General features: G+C 36.6%; 1 protein-coding gene and 1 long non-coding RNA gene across 2 annotated transcripts; both read left to right on the top strand.

Annotated features, from left to right (window-relative positions):
* The first annotated feature begins 2,850 nt into the window (after window positions 1–2,850).
* LOC140141669 (uncharacterized) lies at window positions 2,851–3,443 on the top strand. The gene is made up of 2 exons (XM_072163581.1): window positions 2,851–3,359; window positions 3,404–3,443. The coding sequence occupies exons 1-2, from the start codon at window positions 2,851–2,853 to the stop codon at window positions 3,441–3,443; spliced, it is 549 nt and encodes a 182-aa protein (XP_072019682.1).
* A 52-nt stretch (window positions 3,444–3,495) lies between these two features.
* LOC140140738 (uncharacterized) lies at window positions 3,496–12,379 on the top strand. Its single transcript, XR_011857275.1, has 6 exons — window positions 3,496–3,562; window positions 4,950–4,991; window positions 8,170–8,217; window positions 8,889–8,927; window positions 11,914–11,952; window positions 12,332–12,379. It is a non-coding gene; the product is annotated as an uncharacterized lncRNA (long non-coding RNA).
* The last annotated feature ends 1,893 nt before the right edge of the window (window positions 12,380–14,272 follow it).

The raw sequence follows: 14,272 nt of genomic DNA, 5'->3' as shown, positions 1-14,272 counted from the left end.
AAATTAATGTCACCTTTTCTGTTAAAACATTTTTTTATATCCGAACAGGATAAGTATTGAGTATAATATTAAAATTGTATGAAATGAAGTTCTAAATTGCGTGGCCACGAAACCCAAATTCGATTGCTTTGGAGAAATTGCTGATTCATAATTTATTTAATATGTCAACATCAATGTTAACTTCCGTGATTGATATCAGCCAATTCAGCCATAAAAACGATGAGAGTGTCACGTAATGTTTCCAATTAGAATTATTATCCTAGCCGCAATTTCTATAGGATGGTTTTCTTTAAATCAATACTCAAAAATATCTTTCAACAAGTTCGTCATTGTTAAAGAAAATGAACCTCACTCGCACGATCCTGTTTTTAATTACCTTTTCTTGTTACCAGTCGTAAGTTAAATTACTAAACACAGCCAAATTAAAAAGTCTCTACTAGTTCCATCCCCATTTAATCAGAGTCTGATGAGTTTATGGTAAAATAATCTATATAATAATTTTCTATACACATGTACACTTTCCTTCGAAGGCTGATACCAAATTTGATATCAAAAGTTTGATCATCGTGAGCCGTTGTTTGGAAATTCGTGCAATTTTAAAAATGACAAATTACGAATTGACCTCGCAAAACCCAATGCATGGTATCAGCTTATTATGTGGCCTGAAGCAACCCGCACAGGTACCATTGTACACTTGCCTGCGCACAATTGAAAGAGCGGGTATTTGATTTGTATTTTGACGTGCATGGGTAATTCTTGGCACTCACGCAAGCTCCGCTACGTGATACAATTCTCTATGTCATTTTTAAAATTGCACGAATTTCCAAACATAGGTTCCTGTGCTCACTACATGTATGATTAAACTTTGATATCAAATTTGGTATCAACCTTGGAAGGAAAGTGTATAGAAAAATATTATATGAATTATTTTGCCATAAACTCATCAGTCTCTGATTAAATGGGGATGGAACTAGTGGAGACTTTTTATTTTGGCTGTGTTTATATATTACCCTCACATTTATAGTCTGAATTTAGCCTTAAGCGTCAATTTCTTACATTTACCACAGGGCGGGAAAACTTCAGGTTCGAACCCCTACAATTGAATTGGCATCTTTTCATCACCCAAAAAATGTACCTCCACTCATTGCGAGACTTGTTAAATTTAGAGCACTTTTTAGATACTTTGGAAATTACATCAATGTCATCTTTTGTATGATACCAAAGAGGGTAAGCGTAATATAAATAAAATTGTGTCTCGCACCGTCTTCCGCCCTGCTATTATGGTGATCACCTGCTATTTAAGAGTCAATTTGGAAGGATAATATTTTCTTATTTTCGGATCAATCACACATTTTGCTCGATAGATGCATTTGGGGTTTTCATCGAGGATTCTCGAGTACTAATATAATGTACTATAGGATAACGATAAGCCACTCGTTTGCGCAAATGAAGTCCGTCACTCAGCCTATGCGCGATCATGCATGTGATGGCATAGCTGTGTAGGAGTGTATGACCTGTGGAAGAGATGATGCATGTTTACGTCATCGTTTCAAAAAAAAATTAAATTGCGAAAACCGACGAACATTTGGGGTTTTTTTTCCATTACTATCATATTTTGAAAAACCAAGTAGCTGAGAAGTTACCTCAATATGCTAGGAAAATATTATAACCGATTACCCCATGATGAGACTGGCTAAATAAGCTGTAATTTTGCCGGAAAGGGTACGTAATTTAGCACTCGACGTCCGCCATCTTGCATAAATTTGGTGTACTGAAAATGCCCAGCAACTGTCAATCAAATACGAACTTGTCAATTTAATACGGGATAAGTCTGTTCCACTGTGGCATAAGTACGCACAACGTTGTAAATTTTAGGCTAAGGTGCCTGAGCGTTACCAGGACGTTACTAGGTGTACTGAAAAAGCCTAGCAACTGTCACTCAAACTTCCGTTGTGTCAATTAAACTACCGTAAAGTGACTTCACTTTTTATACAGGGTTTGAATACGAGGCCCTGTTTTCATCTGGTGATATTTAGTCACAATTTTTGTTCAATACATGTAAATCGACCAGTTAGCTGATGAAAGTCTCGACCTCAAATCATGAAGAGCTGATGAAAGTCTCGATCTCAAATCATGAATAACTGATGAAGGTCTCGACCTCAAATCATGGTACCAGGGAAAATCAAATGTAGGTTATTTTTCAAAATATTGAGTGCTTGCTTCAGACATAAGTAATTACAGCAATGTGTTCAAGTCAAATGTAACTATCTTTGAAATCATGTAATATTTCTTGTCTTGTATTTTACTGTTTATTACAGGAGAGTCATATTCCTCTGGAACGGAATTTGTTTTTTCATTTCCCAGTGTACTACCCCTTGGTGCTCCTGCACTTTCATTATTACTGGCAACGGAAGTAGCAGAGACGGTCACAGTAACAGTGTCAGTTCCTGGGATAAACTTCACGAATATTACTTATGTGACACATGATCAAAGTGTTACCTTCGATCTCCCTTTACAGGCTGGTTTAGAGAGAGGAACAGAATTCTCAAATAAAACCGTGATTGTACATGCCACTGGCATGGTGTCAGTTCATGGTTATTATACAAAACCAGGTTCTTCAGCTGGATTTTTAATTCTTCCAACAGCTTCGTTGGGTAATAATTATGTCTTAGCAGCCTTTCCATCAGTTCGTTTATTTGTCCTTTCGGCCTTACATGTCAGAACTACAGTCACTATAGACAGGAGATCGAGCAAGAGTACATTGATCACTTTAGAGCAATATGAATCCAGGTGCAGACTTTCACCGATTCCATAGACTACTTTATTAATGCTTCAAGCCCAATATATGTGATGTCTGGTTCAGAATGTGCCGTGGTTCATTTTCCATTGTCTGGTGGTGGCTGCGATTACTTAATGGAGCAGATGCCACCAATTGAAACTCTAGGATGGCATCATATAGTAGCTCCTTTTATGGCGAGAACGTCTGGATATATACTTCGCGTCGTGGCTGCACATGACTTTACCAATGTTACAGTTATTTTATCAGACACGTCACATATCAAACCGAATATACTTATGAGGGGAGAATACTACCAAGATGACTTAAACGATGTGATTATGATTATTGCTGACAAACCTGTGTTGGTAGCTCAATTATCCAAGTCACACGAGACAGATAACATTGGTGATGGATTCATGGTGGTAATACCCTCAACAGAATCATACTCAAACAACATTTCATTTGCAGTAGCCTCTTTATCATTAGACCCAGAGGAATCCTACATCTCTGTAGTGACAGCATGTGAAAACAATGCAACCTTGTCATTAGATGATAACCCTTTGAATTACATGGATGGGATGTTGGTGTCCCCTGATGGTACATTCTGTGTGCTTCGTACTCCAGTCAGTCGTGGTTTACACTCTGTCACTCATCCGGACCCTGAAGCTTTGTTTCTGGTTCTTGTATATGGGTTTACATTAGGCACTGGCGATGCTGGCTATGGATATATAGCAGGTTACAATATACAAACACCAAACGAGCAAGAGGTCGAACTAATCTCAGGTAAGGTTTGGTTCGTATTGTAGAGGCTCTTAAAGGCCGTTTATTAAAGCTTATTAAATACCTTGTCTTGTTATGCACTTCAGTTTCACAATAATTATTCTGATGGGGAAAATTTTACACCAGTTATGTTCTTATCCTGTCTACTTTTACAGGCCAAAGGGTCAATAGATAATATAAACAATAGTGCAGAAAGCGGACAGCCTTTATGTTCTTTAATGTTCACCTTTCTCCAAAGGACTGAAAAAAAATCTGATACTACACCATTTTTAACAATGCAATTGCTTGCACTAAAATTGTTTTCACCCATTTGATAAATTCTGAACCAAAGTTGAGTACTTTCTGAGGCAATGAAAAGACCGCCATGCGAAAATTCTGCCTGCGTCAATGCTCTAAAAACAGCAGTAAAGTATGTGTTATTCCATGTCCTTCCCCCATGGCCCATAAACCCTACCATACTGCAGTTACTGTCCGTTTTCCTATACACAATACACAGTGCTCTTTCCCATTGACGCGTGACCTCTACAAATAGCCCTACGTTAAAAGTATGAGGATATGACTAGTTAACGTCGCTGTGTGAAAAATAACCGGCCAATATTAAAAGTACTCTTCTAAAGTTCTAGAAAATATAGTTTTTTAACATGTCCTAAATTTTAGCTAATTTAGATGTTTGGAAATATTCGTACTTTGGTGTTTTAGTTAATGTTATAGGTAATAGTACATTGCCTAGTTAACGTCGCTGTGTGAAAAATAACCGGCCAATATTAAAAGTACTCTTCTAAAATTCTAGATAATATAGTTTTGTAACATGTTCTATATTTTTAGCTAATTTAGGTGTTTGGAGAGGGTCGTACTTTTGTGTTTTAGGAAGGATATGTAAACGACAGATAACACCAAAAATATGAAGAAATTATTTCCAAACCGTGTTAAGTCAACAATCATTATGTTGCTCATTTTCAAGAATGCTGGTTTACAAAAAGCACGCCATTGTCTCATTTCGTGAACAAAAGTACACATACCATTGTTTCCTTTCGTTTCCTTTATAATCGGTTACCCAACTGAAGCTATAATACAAACTTTACTGCGATATCGCACATGAAAACAGTCACATGTGCACAGCCAGAGAAGATCCGATTTAATCAGTTGAGCTGTTTCAATGAGTGTTATCTTGGTTTAATAGCTTTTAATGGGGTTAATCAGTTGAGCTGTTTCAATGAGTGTTATCTTGGTTTAATAGCTTTTAATGGGGTTAAGTCCTGCAAAGGTCGAGATGAATTCTACTGTAGACATGACTGCATCATGCATGTACATATAATCTACTTCTTTAGCCATATTAGCACAAACCATGCTACACTTTGATTAAATTTTGCTTCCCGTTTTTTATTTTCAGAGCCAACGACAAACAGAATCTCTGCCGTTTCAACTGTTGTTGGTAAGAATCTAATTTGCCGATTAATCAGTACGCATGATATTGTACTTGATATTAACGTTTAGCGACGTTTTCACGTATTTTTTGTGGAAGCTGAGAGTACACCAGACATATGGAATTACATTCTGAATACAAGGAATGTCTTTCTGATATCAAATAATTTTGATTTTTTTTTCACAATAAGAGTCCTCGAAGTAAACTTTACAAATCTAATGATATGTACTTAAAGGGTATGTTACTGGGATGAAATGTCGACGATCAATTGGAAATTTTTACGTTTCATAAAATTATGTAAGATATACATTTTTCCAAAAAAGACCTAACTTTTATTTGGTGTTTTTAGAAAACAAAATTAATATCTTTAATTCGAAAGGTCAAAATTTTCTATTAATCGTTGGCTTTTCATCCCAGTTACATACACTTTAAGTACATACCATTAGATTTATAAAGTTTACCTTGAAGATTGTTATATCAAAAATGTAAATTTTTAATCATTTGCCATAAAATGTGTATTATATCGCAAATTTCAAAATATCTAAATTATTTGATATCAGAAGGACATTCTTCTTATTCAGAATGCAATTCGATATGTCTTATGTGCTCTCATGTCCCACGAAAATACTGCCCAAACGCTCATACCCCACCCAAAATAGTATGTCTCAAAGATGCCGCGCGCGTTTGTTTTCCGGTGAGAATTTGTCTCGGAGAAATGGATACAAGTAATAATAGCTATCCTTTTTAACAGTATTACGATATTTTACCAATTTTACAGTTAAATTTACATTCACGTTGAACATTCGGTTACCGTAACTTCATTGTATGATAACTGGCACACTTCAAGTAAGTTGCGCAGAGGATAAAAACAGCAGTGCAAAATACGTACAGTGCGATGTGCGATAAAAAAATCAGCCCTCGGTGGTGGAATATTTGTGCTGTAGAGCCCCCAATTCTGATTGAAAGCATTTAAGGACGGTGAGCTGGCTGGATCTGTCTGAAGTAGGTTCCAGTCCTTGGCTGTTCTCTGAAAGAAAGAGTGTTGGTATACCTGAGTGTTGCAGTGATGAAGGTGGAATCTGAAATCATGACCTCTGGTGTTTGTCACAGCTTGGGAAAGGTACCACTAGTTCCACTGGATAGATTTTATTTTGATACGGTACCTCATCCGTAGGCGGCTCTGTTGTCATCTGGCTTGCAGGGATTGTAACTGAAGGGTTTGTAGAATGGCAGACACACTGCTCCTTCTGTCATAGGCACTAGTGACATAGCGAGCACATTTCTTTTAGGTTTGGGGATCCCAGACAGATGCAACATATTCGAATATATGTCTGACAAAAGTGATGTATGTTGCTTCTTTTATCTTATGTGAGCAGTGGCTCACGGGTGGAGTTGGCCTTCTTAATGATGATGTCAACGTGAGTGTTGAAACTGAGTTTGGAGTCAGTGTGGAATTTCACCATCCACTGCCGTTCACACCTCATGCAGATTTTCCAAGTCTACTTGCAACTTCAGACTGTCCTCATGTGCTGTAATTGTTTTTATACAGGACGCAGTCATCTGTGTAGAGTCGAACTGAGGAGTTATTAATGCATGCTGGCAGGTCATTAATATATATATATATATATATATATATATATATATATATATGACCAACAACAACGACCCCAGTACGCTGCCTTGGGGTGCACCAGATGTCACTTCTGCTTCAGTGCTGAACTGGCCATCAACCACTACTTGTTGGGTGCTACTCGTGAGAAAGCCGGAAATTCATTCTAAAGGCCCGGTCACATTATGACGAATAGGGGTGAACGGCAAGCGACGTTAAGCTGGGAATTGCAATTTTGAATTTACCGTCACTCATCGTGTGTTGCCGTTAGTTGTCGCTGGCGAATCCGTTAGCGACTGCAGACGGCCGAAATTATTCGTCTCGTACATCGGCAACTTTTAAACATGTTGGACATTTTGTGACGGCAAAAGAAGAAGTTGTGATTCCGTTCAAATTTCTTTGTTGACCGCGACCCTCATTTCTTTGACGTTTCCATACCGTGCAAAGCCGTTTGTAGTCGTTTTGACGTCGTCACAATTTCGTTGGTAGTTGACGTCAAGTGTCGTCACATCTCGAACCCTGACGACACATTGTGGCAAGTAACGATCTTAGTGCGACAGTGACTTGCGAATTTTGTCCGGAGGGGACGGGTGTTGACTGTTGATGGCGGGTCGTTTGCGAGTGCATGTGGCATTGAAACGGTGGTCTGCGATGGGTTATGATTTTTAAACGATGGTCCTCGATTTTAAACTGTTTTGTGCGATTTTTGACATTTTTTTTGACGTCAGTTCGATTTCAATAGACTGTCCGGCACGATGCAATTTCGAAGTTCATAAAAACAGAAATATCAATAATAATCAAAATATTAATATTTTGGATTATTATTGATTATATTATTATTATTGATATTGATGTTATTATTTTTGATTATTATTGATACTGATATTAATATTTTTGATTATTATTGATGATAATATTTTGGATCATTATTGATATATTGATGTTAATATTTTTGATTATTATTGATATTGATATAATAGTTTGGATTATTATTGATGTTGATTTTAATATTTTGATTATTATTGATATTTATATTTTTTTTTTTTTTTTTTTTAAATATTATTGATATGTGTAATATTTTTGATTATTTTATTATTGATATTTTTGATTGGATGATCAGAACGTTGTGAAGAGTGGGAACGCCAAAGTGGACTATACGACCCACACCCCCCCACACACACACCCACATCGTCACTCACCGCCCAGAAAACGTCCGGTTTTGGTCGCTAGTCTCAGTTTCCTGCCGCAGCCTTTCGTCCCTTGCCGTCGTGTTGTCGCTGAAGGTCGTTCCCACTCGTCAGCGAATCTTGTTTTTCCTCTTTTTGCCGTCGTTTTGCCGTCAACATTTCGTGATTTTCACGTTCGTCACCTTTCGTTGGCTATCTGCCGTCATAGTGTGACCGGGCCTTTACCAAATTTACATTGATATTGAAGAGATTATAAAAATTCAAATAATAAAGGCCGTACGTGTTGATCAGTTGATATTATTGGATATTAATAGATTGGCACCAAACATGATTTTCTCAATTTAATCAAACATGAATGAACTATTTTGTGTTTTACATTTCATGTTTTCAGAGTCAACGTGGTCAATGAAAAATACAATCTCTGCTGTTTCAACAGGTGGTGAGTGTTTGATTATATCTACTAAGACAAGTACGCATGAGGTCAAATATCACTAAAGAGAGGGGCTATTTTCTTGTAGACCATCTGCAAAAGATGCTTATAATCACTGAAATATACCCAATATGGCCAACAATGTGAACATTTCTGAGTAACATGCAGAAATGACATGTTTTCTATCATTACAGTTTTGACGAAAATTTCCCAATTTTCATTCACTTGACAACGATAATATTATGTGTATAGTCTCAATTTATAGTTTTGACTCAAATGTCAGTCTGATCTTACTTCATGAATTAATAATAGAGAATGAAAATATCTGACAAGTCGATTTTACTTTTCGCCATGTGTCAAAAACCCTGTATCTTCATTTGTTTCGCTGCTGCGTGAGGACGAACATTTTAATATTAAAAAATATTCATATAATCACCTCGGTCCGGACGGTATAATTCTCTGGTATAATACAGACCAATACCACGGCAAATGTTGCCGTGAGAGTTGAATTGCAGCAGGTTGGATTTCTCACATGGGGATAGCGGTTCGTCTAGGAGGATATTTGTTAATTGGAACTTCGGAAGAAACACACACAGGGATCAGGCAGATGAAAAACAACCAAGGCTGCAAAGCAGTCTGTCAAGTATTAAACTGAGTTATGCTTAACTTGTTATTTTCAGAACCAACGACAAACACAATATCAGCCGTTTCAACTAGTGGTAAGTCTTTGATTTGCTAACTAAACAAAAATGGTTTTGGTGCAGGCGAGTCTGGCATCAAAAAAGCAAGTTATTATTATGTCCAAACATAAAATTGCTCTATCGAATGATTTAATGATTATGCATAGGATCTTCTGATAGTTTTTATTTCATACAAGTAATAATAGCTATTCTTTTAATATGACGATCTTAAGGGAGGTGTAATGAGCGTGAACCTGGTTTGGATGCAGAGGGAGTGTGCCTGTAACAGACACAGCCACCAGAAAAGGACCAGCTCAGATCGCGCGCCAAATAAGTTTGCAGTCCAGAAATTTCATTTTTTTCTCAGCCTTGCAAAAAATAGGCAGAGGTGGGAATCGCACCCGGGACCTCAGTGTTGTAAAACCTACTGCGTTACCACTGAGCCAACTGACAATCAGCTATGAGAAGTTTGATAGTAATCCTTGATATTGCTGAATAGAATAAATCAATACTGATAGGTCTATTTATCTAATGTACGATGTTATTCAAATTGGCCTATAAACTAGGAATATAATGTGAAATGACTATCAATCGATCAATCAATCAAGTTGTCAAGTTATCAACAATCAATAATAAACCGACGTAGGCCTATCATGGAATATTACTAACTAGGCCTACTAACTAATAAAGGCCTACCAAATATAATAAAAAATAAATAAAATAAATAAACAAGTTAGTAAATAAATAAATAGGCATAGGCCTAAATAAATAAATAAATAAATACATAATGCAGAATGCAGTTAGTATTTTAGTTGCAAAATTCCAAACATTCTATTCACACATTCTATTATAATTTTCTGCTATACACGCAAAGGACCTGTGCCTTTTAATATGTCCGCGCCTAATCAATAATGAGTCTTTCACCATGCTCACACACCATGTTAAACTATTGTAATTTGTATCCCTGCAAGTATTATCTACTGACCAAGTCCTAACACCTAAATGAAATGGATGCTATAACGTACCCAATCAAGCGAACATATCAAGGTCATATCAGGGCGTTATACAAAGAATGGTAAAAGGTCAACGTTTCCAAAGAATTATAGTAATAGATGTAGCAGGGCTATGACACTCACCTCATTTGCATGGCAAAATTACCCGTCTCCTCTGCAGCCAATTTGGTTTCGCTCCATCGAAATCAAGCTGGTCACGGAGGAGACTACCCTCCTTTGTGTTTGTTCATTTGTGTATGGAGAGTCCTTTTTGGAGTCTATAATGACTTAGGCTACGCTCTCAGCTAGAGTCCGATGCTGCATTGTACTAGAAATACCTTTTTTGTGAAATCGCTATAGAGCCAATCGGGAACACGTATTCGTTTTGAAAATATAGCATTAAAATTAGTATCACCCTTGTGGCCCCGTGCAGTGGAAAACCTTAATTCTTTCATTAAAAGGAAATGAAAATTAAAAAAAACACGGATCTACCTGTGCACCTATAAAATGGGCACAGCAATTTGTCTCAAATATGAATGAATTTTAAGAAACATACGGGATATGATGAACATTGACCTGACGCCATGATATTAGGATCTATTAGTCGTTTTATATACAATGTATATACCGTATTATCATAATACCAATATTTGTCATTATATATGATGAGTAATATTTAGCAACGTAAATGTGCAGTTCATATGCACAAACGAATACTGATCTTTATGATATTCAGGTTTTTGTACATCACATATAACATGTCACATAGGAGGTCATACATGTTGACCTTCATCTATTGTATTTGTTCATCTGTGTATGGAGAGGATTAACGCCATTAAAACTCCATCATTATTAGGGCGTAGTTCAGTGAACTCACCGGATTGCTGTTCCAAGTACTTTGATAATACAGATAATATGTATGAATGGGTCGAGGCGATTGCATTGAAAAACCTAATAAATTATTCATAACAGTTACGTAATCAATCGATAGTGCGGACACTTTTCATTTGCAAACCACCAAAATTCGTGATCTTTTAGCGTTGGAAAAAACCACGTGAATAGAGTGCCCTCTCAAGAATATCAACTCTCTGGATGTAGACACAAGCTTTCGTGCGGGAAACATAAACACATAGTCGTCAGTCGTGTGGTTTTTATGAGATTTGATACGGCGCTGAAGTCTATTGGCTGTCCCAAAATCAGTACCAGACCCGGTTTCCAGACGGCAATATGTGTGTTGTTACAAGGAATGCAAACTCATTTGATCAATGAGTGAACCACATAGAGGAATATGACATCTATCGTGAGCCAATCTGCATTCTGTTGCCTGCAAAAGCCGACGATCAGGTAAAAATTCTAAAAGCAGCGTGACTAGATATTTGCGTTAATTTCATGATACGTGTAAAACGCATTAAAAACGCCAAATTGCAGTCATAAAATATATAATATTAGTAAATCACCCAATCGAATGTTAACGTAGGTATGTGGAAAAGAACTGCAATAACAATAACAAACTATGTGCCCAAAGAGTTGTCTTTGGCATGTCGCTTTTTTGAAATATGACCAAAAATATCAAATTTTGGAAAAACGCCCCAAAATTTAAAACAAACACGAACCTTCCAAAATAAATATATATATTAGCACTCGGCGGCCCAGTCACTACCTGCCGCTGTGATTTGGGGTAACTCATTGTTTCCCCTCTCCAGATACCGGAACTTCAAGGTCGCTCATACCCCAGCCCTTAAATGAACGAATTGACGAGGACGAATATTAAATATTCATATAATCGCCTCGGTCCGGACGGTACAATACAGACCAATACCAGGGCAAATGTTGTTGTGAGAGTTGAATTGCAGCAGGTTGGATTTTTCACATGGGAATAGCGGTTCGTCTAGGAGGATATTTGTTAATTGGAACTTCGGAAGAAACACACACAGAAGAAACACACACAGGGATCACGCAGATGAAAAACAACAAGGCTGCAAAAGCAGTCTGTCGCGTATTAAACTGAGTTATGCTTAACTTGTCATTTTCAGAACCAACGACACACCCAATATCAGCCGTTTCACATAGTGGTAAGTCTTTGATTTGTTTACTAAACAAAAATGGTTATGGTTTAAGCTGCTTTATTAGTACGTCCAAAGATAAAATTGCTCCATCGAATTGTTTAATTATTATGCATAGGTTCTTCTGATAGCTTTTATTTCATACAAGTAATAATAGCTATAAAAAAAAGCTATCCTTAGAAGTATTACGATCTTTTACAAAATTTACATTGATATTGAAGAGGCTGTAAAAATTCAAACAATGAAGGCCATACCTGTAAAGCAACATCCTCAAATTTGATCAGTTGATATATTTGATATTAATAGATTGGCGCCAAACATGTCATGATTTTCTCAATTTAATCAAACATGAATGAACTAGTTTGTGTTTTACATTTCATGTTTTCAGAGTCAACGTGGTCAATGAAAAATACAGTCTCTGCCGTTTCAATTGGTGGTGAGTATTTCATTATACATGTATCTACTAAAACAAACAAGGACTTGGGGAAAAAAGGACTATTTTCTTATAGACCATTTGCAACGGTGTTTAATATCACCGAAAAATACCTAGGAATATAGCCAACAATGTGCACATTTCTGAGAAACATGCAGAAATGACATATTTTCTATATATTTCATTACAGTTTTGACGAAAATGTCACCAAATTCATCAGCTGGACAACGATAAGATTATGTCTATAGTCTAAATTTATAGTTTTGACTTAATTGTCAATCTGGTTGAGTAAGGCACTCGATTACTCCTCTCCACCCAGGTGTTTAAATGGGTACCGGTATTCTTAAATGCTGGGAAGGTAACAGACTCGCTGTAGAGGAGGTGTAGCGATCCCCCTATAGCAACATTACATGGAGGAGTCTGGCCCAATCGCCAATGAAAGAGAGATGGGCACTCCGATTACTGTTTATGGGTTGTTTTACAATCAGGGTACATTTCGGCTGAGCACCATATTGTGCCCTCTTTCAAACATAAGATTTACTGAAAATTAAAAGTTGCCATGCCTAATTATTGGCCCCTATTAGTTCCACCTACAGCCACGAAGAAACTGTTTGAAATGCTTAGCAAATGATGAAAATATACATTTCTGTATCATTTTGGGACAAAATAGCTGTCTCATTTGACCTTAGTGAACTTTGCAAATAAAATATCACTGCCAGCAATAACAGGAAAACATATTTTGACAATTCAGAAGTAATGTTTGAAACATGATTATTCAAAATTGAGAACCATGAAAGATTGCGACTGTTATATTAATTGTGCCATTTCTTCAAATTTATGTTGAAAATTCCGTCAAAAAATGTCCTCTCCAAATTCAGGCTCGTAATCCATAGTTAAAATTGACCAAAGATTAAAATTATATTTTCTTGAAAAACACTAATATATATCCTACAAACATATAATAAACACTTAGCCCACTCGCACTTAGTTTCCATGTATCGCATGTTTGAAAGTTGGAAGTCATGGTTCCGTCAAAATGTGTCCTCTCCGAAAAATTGGGTATACAGAAACATGTACATCATAAACATGTTTCTGGCATAACTTAAAAATATGAACACTTGACGCCTAAAAATTTTACAGATTTCCTATTTGACCCATCCACAATACAAAAACAAAGAAATTTATGAAAAACTAGACATTGCATTTTTCACCCCCAGTGAGACAAACGGTGTACCCTGATTGTAAAACAACCCTTATACAGGATCGACTCATTTACCTTTACTTTATATATGTACCAAATACCCTGTATCTTCATTTTTTTTCGCTGCGCGAGGACGAATATTAAATATTCATATAATCGCCTCGATCCGAACGGTACAATAAAGACCAATACCTGGACAAATGTTGCTGTGAGAGTTGAATTGCAGCAGTATGGATGTCTCACATGGGGATAGCGGTTCATCTAGGGGGATATTTGTTAATTGGAACTTCGAAAGAAACACACACAGGGATCACGCAGATGAAAAACAACCAAGGCTGCAAAAGCAGTCTGTCACGTATTAAACTGAGTTATGCTTTTAAGCATAAAACAAGTTAAACAAGTTAAAACTTGTTATTTTCAGAGCCAACGACAAACACAATATCAGCCGTTTCAACTAGTGGTAAGTCATTAATTTGTTGACTAAACAAAACAGTGCGTATGGTTCTGTTTTAGCGCGAGTTTGGTCATAAGAAAGCAAGTTATGTGTATGTCCAAAGGAGACGGATATTCAAAGTACTTTCAGAAATTTGCTACACATAATATTTATCCAAATGCTCCACCGAATGATAAATTATTATGCATATCCAAGTAAAAGCTATCCTTAGTATTACGATATTTAAAAAAAAATCTACATT

The sequence above is a fragment of the Amphiura filiformis genome, chromosome 19 (genome assembly GCF_039555335.1).
Source record: "Amphiura filiformis chromosome 19, Afil_fr2py, whole genome shotgun sequence".
Lineage (NCBI taxonomy): Eukaryota > Metazoa > Echinodermata > Ophiuroidea > Amphilepidida > Amphiuridae > Amphiura > Amphiura filiformis.
Note: the sequence above shows the minus strand (reverse complement) of the source record. Positions and strands in the feature narration are given on the sequence as shown.

Bases quoted from the DNA above. Each gene is read 5' to 3' on its own strand.
- LOC140141669 (XM_072163581.1), top strand. From the start codon at position 2,851: ATGTCTGGTTCAGAATGTGCCGTGGTTCATTTTCCATTGTCTGGTGGT. The intron at 3,360-3,403 runs GTTGGTGTCCCC...TTCGTACTCCAG, and splicing joins TTGAATTACATGGATGGGAT to TCAGTCGTGGTTTACACTCT.